This window comes from Opisthorchis viverrini (assembly GCF_000715545.1).
Source record: "Opisthorchis viverrini unplaced genomic scaffold opera_v5_706, whole genome shotgun sequence".
Lineage (NCBI taxonomy): Eukaryota > Metazoa > Platyhelminthes > Trematoda > Opisthorchiida > Opisthorchiidae > Opisthorchis > Opisthorchis viverrini.
The window spans coordinates 35,773-43,053 of NW_008752378.1; the positions used below are offsets into that span (position 1 = coordinate 35,773).

Sequence of the window (7,281 nt, forward strand, 5' to 3'; positions counted from 1 at the left end):
CTGGTCGCGTCCTACGTTCAGTGTATTATGCTTTGTTTGCAATCGGTTTCTTGGTCCTAGGTGAACGTGCGTAAATCATTTTCATGTAGTTTGTGGCTTGACAGAAAGTTCTAGCTGGTATTACGTTCTCTGAGTAACTTACATTACGCATTGGATTCAACCGACCTGTCTCATTTATTGATATCTCTGCATCTAACATCCGGATTTGCGTGTTACTTGCAGTTTAGTTTGCAGCCGTCTGTGAACTACCGCAGTTCTCTGCACGTGAACCGTTTCCCAGAACTACACGGTACCGACTCGTCTGTGGCTTTGCTCACCAATCATTACGTCGTTATTCTCTAGTATAATTCCTACGGAATCTGCTAATCTGTCCATCCCAGTTTAGAGCCACGTGACCATGATTTTGAACTAATCACTTGGTACACTACTTTTCCTTGGGTTCATTCTACAGTTGCGGTATCATCGCACGTAGTATGACTGTATAAACGTTTTAGGCGGTGTGGTTCAACGCAAGGCAAATAGGAGTACTGACTGGAAACAAAAGTCAGGTTAAGTTTCCAAGATATACAGTTTGGTTGGTTGGTTGTCTGCATGTTAACAGACCTTATTCTTCCCGAGTACCGAAAAAAACATGCGATCACTGTCTCGGACACCTGTTTGCATGAGACCTCCTAGAATCGAGACTTTCAGTAGGCTTCACCTGTCTTGCGGGACCGGATGCACACATCCGGAGGACAGGCCTAACAGGTCTCTCAAACGTGATATGTAGCGAGGTTTACTCAAGGCATGATAATCGAGGCTCATCCAACGATCTCTTCACGTGGCAACACCTGTGTCTCCGGTAAGCGACGGTGTACACTGCGGCACCTGTTTTACTTATCATTTAACGAGCCAGATCTGTTGAGTGTCCCGTAATAATGCTTTACTCGGAGCTCTCGTACCCGCTAAGATTCACTTTAGTTGGTTATTCAGATGAATACTTCTGTTGTCTGTTGCCATTTCATGTTGTTTGGAGCTTTGTTTGGTCACTATAATTTTCCTCCTTGCAGTCGTCAGAAGGAATGCTACGATGGTAATTCCCAATGATAAATTCTCCTACCAACTTGTGAGGTATGTTTTCCTAGCACTGGCGTTTTCCGTCGGCCCAGTCGATCTTAATGGAAAAAATATTCATCTGAATTACTTAGAAGGATTTTCTTTTGTGAAATGGGCACCAGTAGAGTAAACAGATAGTTCTAATTATGTGGGCTGTTTCTTCCATCCTGCATCCGTCAAAGTTCTACAACGATCACGCCCAGCCCGAATACCTTCCATCCTGTGGGAACATTGATTCAGTCCAACTCCCAAGTTAGTCAACTATACTATCATTGCCAGCTAGAAGAACTGCATACATGTGGCACGGTGGTTATAGCCGCCACCCACTCGTTCGCCGATTATTTGGGGTTAGTAGCTATATATTGGAGGCGGGAGCCGATATAATAGATGCGTGAGTACAAGGCGATCTGTGAACTTTTGAGGGAGGGAGAGCTATGCCACAGTTTGGATGCATAGGCGTCATTGAGGATGCTACTGGGCCTTGTTTGAGAGTCTTTAACCACTGGTGTCCCGAGGTCTCTACCTTGCAACCGGTGTTACTGTAGTGCCGATGCTTCACATGACTATCAAGACTGGGCAATTGTAGTAATATAGCAACGAGCTGGAGGGCTTTCGTAAACTATTATTTGGACAGCTTCTATGTACTGTTGGACATCGAAGTCAAGAAAATGTAGGGAATATAACGGAAACGTTTAATGGGTCTGTCGCCAAGACAACCAAATGCAATCCGGACTAGTCCAAATATGCTGTCGAATCGCTGCGTAGGTCTCACAACTACACAATTCAAACGTAGGATTACACTCTGGCGCGTTTGGTGTGGCTAAGAGTGCAGTCCGTGTAATTTCCACGGGACCGGGTAGGTCTAGAGACAAACTGGAAATCCCAACCCAGCTTGGTAGTGAAGAATGAGTGGGCTGCTTTACTGGTGGTGAACAAAGAGGTTCTACCGTGCGTTGGATGCCCAGACGATGGAGTCAATCCCAAACCTGGTATCTCAGTTAGCAGTTGCGGAAGGTTCGTCCGTCCAAACTGTGCTTTGTGTGGCTCCCTCGAGTGATTGGATTTTGGCGATTTACGCTAGGTTTCGTGTCACGTAACGTGTGTCCTACTTTTCCCGCTGTGGATCATCAGCAGTGAGAATGGCGTACTTTTTCTACGATGGTTCTAGCCTCAACGATTTAGTTCCCCGATGATTCAAGTTGCGCTAGGTGTGTGGTCATTGGGATTTGCAGTTAATACAGTAGATCAGTGGATTCAGAGTTCCCAGTCGACTTAATTGGGAGGGTTTTACGCACTGAAGCCAATGACTTAGATGCATGAACGCGATTGGGTCTTTTTTTACCGTGGCTAACCCGAGGTCCCCATCCAGGAAGACAGCAATGGCCAGCGCAGCTCAGTTTGCTGGTAATGGCTTTCATACTTCGCTGCCAGGTCATCGTCTGACCGCTTCTGACTCTCTTCCACCCTTCACGTGGTTGTGGAAAAGAACCCTTCGAGGAAGTCGGCCAACTGGCATACGCAGCATGTGGCCAAGCCAGCGCACCTTATGCAGTGTGATCAGTTGATCTATCGAGAGAGTTATTTCTTCCGAATATCAGCATTGCTGATCCGGTGTCCCCACCAGATCCGGACAATACTCCGAAAACATCGATGGTCAAACATTCAAAGTCTTGACGTCCTCGGCGCACAGTGACCAGGTTTCTGATCCGTATAGTAATATGGAGCACACCGAAGCATTGTAAACTCGACCCTTGACGGATAAGTCGATATCATGTCTAGGCCACAGGTGACGCAGGTTCACAAAGGCTGCTCTGGCCTTCCCAACCCGGATGGAAATATCATCTTTTGCGAGATCACCGGGACTGATACAGCTTCCCAGGTAAACAAATTTGTCGACTACCTCAATCGGTTCATCCGCAAGATTGAGGCTAGGGTTTGAGCAGTAGCGTATGCCAAACGGTGAGGCGGAATTAGTTGGATTATTTAATATTGTTTGCCTTACCACGGGGTCAGATCCAAGGAGAACTATGTCTTCCGCGTACTCGATATCTGTGAGCGGAGGCCCAGGGAGCACTTCGACCCCACAGGCTGATAGTGAGGCTTCCATGATCGTATCAATGACGAAGTTGAAGAGAGAAGGTGACACCACTTGATGTGGTGAACTCAGAAGAGAGCTTCCCGTAGACCTTCACACGGCCGCGGGAGTTGGTGTGCAGGGTCAAGAGTCTATGATCGACGCATCCTCCTGCAGGACGGAACCCAGCTTGGTTTTCATTGACGTGTCTCTCCCTGCGTCCAGTCAACCTTCGAAGGATAAGACCAGAGAACACATTCGATGCTACAGCTAATAGGCTTAGGCCACGGTGGTTTTCACACAGCGTTCGCGTACCCTTTTTGGAGATACGGGTAACTGTCGACATGCTCCATTCGGCAGACAGCAATAAGCCTCGTCAGACGGATCGCCAGGGATTCTTAGAAGAGGGCTGGATACAGACCGTCCGGTCCTGGCGCCTTCTCATGTTTTAGCACGGATATTCCACACTTTGTTTCTTCTTCCGAAGGGCGCTCAACGTTTACACTCCATTCGCCTGTATGCACTATCTCTACAGGCTGTGTTGCAGGAGGCCAGCTGAAGTGTTCGGTGCATATTTCCAGTCGACGTTTTTGCGGACGTTTCGCTGACCGTTGCTTTTCTGGAGCCAGTCGACACAGGGTATGGCTGTTTCCCGTAGCAAAAGCCTTTTCCATGTCCCGAGCGTTCGATGTCCATCAGAGCTCTCGGTCTTTCCTCAAGCGTTTGAGGGATTTGCGTGCGCTGTCGTACTCGTTGCCTGTTGGTATGACTTTCCTGGCATCAATCATGGATAGCGATTTCGACGACACCCAGTGGTCTTGTAGTCGAATTGGAGAAGTCGGACTTCACTTAAGCTTTGTTAAACCCTGCTCCGTCTCCACCGTGCCCCGGTCGGAGCGCTTGTTTTCACTCGCCGATGGGCTGGCTTCTCCGGTCGTATGGGTTTGTTTGTTGAAGTCATTTCCCAAGTCCGGATAACAAGTTTGGGGAGACGTAGATTCCACTCGGTCGGTGACCTTCCTGAACTTGTGTTTGCTTCAACGCGCAACCACTGGCGTACAATCAACCAAATCTGATACAGCTCAGTTAGCTTCGTACATGTGCGGGAGACCCCAAATCTCAGCTAAATCTGTCATTCCCGTTTTCATGTTGACTTCGTAGCGTGTGCATCTGGCATCCGAAACATTAGTCTCCCAATCTCCGGTTTAGCGAACGCTGGTCGCACAACTCCGCACCTGGGCCAACAAAAAAAATGTTCAGTTCTTTCAGCGGGTCAACCATTGTTGTCAGATCTGTTTTGTCAGTAGGCCGCCCCATTGGTTGTACTGACTGTGTTCACACGAACCGTAGAAGCATCACATCAACAGCAGCTGCTCCTTGTGGGAGTAGTTCCTTGATGAAACGCTGTGGTTGTGCTCTGCGACGTCATTCCCAACAGGCGTTTGACAGCAGACGCGCTCAGTCATTCCAGTGAGCAAGAATTTTATTGTGGCGCGACTTTAAGCACTGTTCCCATCAAGCTCAATACACTGTTTGGCAATTCCGAGAAGTATTCCGTAAAACGTAAGGTATAGAGCAGTGTGGTGATTAATGTATATATGAATAGTACATGGGATAACCTTCCACCTCGGTCACACCAAGAGAAGACTTACTGAAACAATCTGACAGACCCCAAAATCAGACGTATATTTGTATAGGACAATTTACTCCAGATAGCCCCGTAGCTGATTTGTGTGGAGGCTACCAACCTGGAGAACTCATGCTGAATTAAAGGAGTACAAATACCTTAGTTTTTTTCCATTCAACTAGATAGTCGGAAAAGACCCCAAGAGCGTTATTTCCGACATTCCCTTCTTACTCACGTTATTCGTTACGTTTTGAAATGTATAATTCTTGCGGAACCGTGAGAAGGCCTACTCTTCCATCCACTGTAGAGCCGGCTGTGAAGGTTTGTCATTATTCAACAAGAGACTGTACGGACTCCGTCGCAATTTGGGGTGCTTTGTCACTTCCGGGTCAAATAAATGGCGCTGGTTCGAATACATCCGGAGTTACCTGTAACTGCTCTCTTTGATTTTTTCGGCACCGTTTTGTACCTCAGTACAATAGCAACAAGAAGTAAACTTTTGTGTCGCCTAGATAGGACTACTGTCTAACTAGGTGGGATTGTTAGAAATAATAATTTTACGAAACAATTTCATTCCGCGGATACATTGCCGTGCCGAGTACACTGAAGTATCGCGCATCAAGATAGAGGACGGATTCCAAGGTTTCTGAAAAGCCTTTGTAAAAGTGTTTCTTCTTATCACATAGGCAGTAAGCGAGACGAGTCCACGTGCGTGCATTCACACGCGTTGTCGGTCTCACATTGTTCGGATTCCAGAACGCGTCGCTATCTATGACTGGTCACTGTCTGCGCGCCAGACACCTTGGGCGTGGGAGTGGGACAGATGATCCTTTGCACATCAGCAGGGCGATTCTCGAATCGTATGCGAAACTAGTTCTAAGAAGAACACTGATTTTTGACCGGCCGTTAGCCACATTCATCTTTCAGGCCATCTTGAGTGGCTTCGTTTTGCCAATCTGACCCTCCGATGAGGACAGATCCTTCCATGAGGACAGATGATTCGATTGAATTGAAGGGCTTTGCAGCGATTTATGAAAGAGGTGAGTTGAGTTTCATCTGTTACACGTCACACGATACGTTTTGGATAGTGCCGTAGATATGCGCGTATTTCTTTGTTTAATTTCGTATATGCACTCGAAGGGCTCAAAAATAATTTATTAGCATGCAAGAAATGTAATATTTCACTAGGTGAATGAATAAGTCCTGACACTTTGTAAGGAATGATATCCTGCTTGATGAGTCCGGAAATCTTGGGGTTAAACTTGGGAACTAAGTTGCGTCAAGTGCCGAACATAATCAACTGGCAAGTTTGGGGATGCATCCTTTAGTGTTTTGCCTAAAGAAATGAAAAATTTCATGTTTACCACAATCATTGCTTGCCACTCGGAATTAAAATGCTCAAACTTTTGACGTCTTTGTTGGGAATGAATTGTGATATACACAAATTAAGCTGCAATAAAAGCACCAAAATCAATATGCTTGTGCCTGAGGTTACCAAAGCAAATAGACCCGACTGACAGTCTGCATCAATTTTTTGTAACATCGAAATTCCCCATGATGCCCTTATATGTCTGTCAAACTGAGACCTATAAATGTAAACACAGAGCCAGTCATAACCGACGGGTTCCGAGTATGAGTTTGTCTTGGTCTATCCACTGATCAAGCTGGTCNTTTCGAAGCCGAACTACCATGCACTACTGTAGAGAGGCAAAGCTGTCTGCCAAATTTTCATATGCCCGCTGATGAACACCGACCTGTGCACAACGGCTTTTGAGATATAGAAGTCAAACAATCAAACGCAGACCAAGGTTGCTTGAAAACGACAACAGTTTTAATGGGGCTTCATCGTAAGCAAGCATTCACCATTTTGATAGATCCGTTTAGCTTCGTTGACACCTGTGTAATATGTGCGCAAAAACAGGCTATATAGTGTGTTCGAGTTTTTGAGGAGTTTGTCGTTCCACAGAAGCTTTGATGGCAAAGGCTTTGTGTTTTGTATACAACCTTCTAATCAGAATATGATGCCCTGATGGCCGATACTGAATGGTGACTTATCACTGTTATAGTGAGGAAATTTCGCTGATAGTTGATTCCCACAACAACGGAGAGCTTTAAATTAGAAAAGATGCAAGTTGTGGCGGGATATTTGCTTCTCTAAATTACCACCGATTTTTCAGCAACCAAAATGGAACAGAGTAGTGTAAACCGCGATTGAACTTGGTCGCTTAGGATGTATTTGGTACGATAAATTTTGACAGAGTCAGCGAAGGAAACTATAAATCGAAGTGGACAGTGCAGGCGAAGGGCGGTAGCGTCGGCGGCATTTGTCCGAACCATACATTCCGGTTGGAAAATGCCTGTGTACAATGCAGCGCACTACGTACTGGTGCAAAGCAGGTGACCTGACTATCCTAATACTGACATCAATGTTATAAAATGTGATTTTGATACCAGATCGTGTGTTGTATCTCAACAATCTTGTAAT

General features: G+C 46.1%; 1 protein-coding gene across 1 annotated transcript in view; it reads right to left on the reverse strand.

Moving 5' to 3' along the window:
• Positions 1 to 3,864: 3,864 nt before the first annotated feature.
• The window catches only part of T265_12014 (hypothetical protein), a gene marked incomplete at both ends in the record, with an annotated part of 7,621 nt that continues 4,204 nt past the window's right edge, over positions 3,865 to 7,281 (reverse strand). Inside the window, one exon of the mRNA XM_009178901.1 lies at positions 3,865 to 4,012. Coding sequence (XP_009177165.1) covers positions 3,865 to 4,012 — 148 coding nt within the window. The remainder of the gene's footprint in view (positions 4,013 to 7,281) is intronic.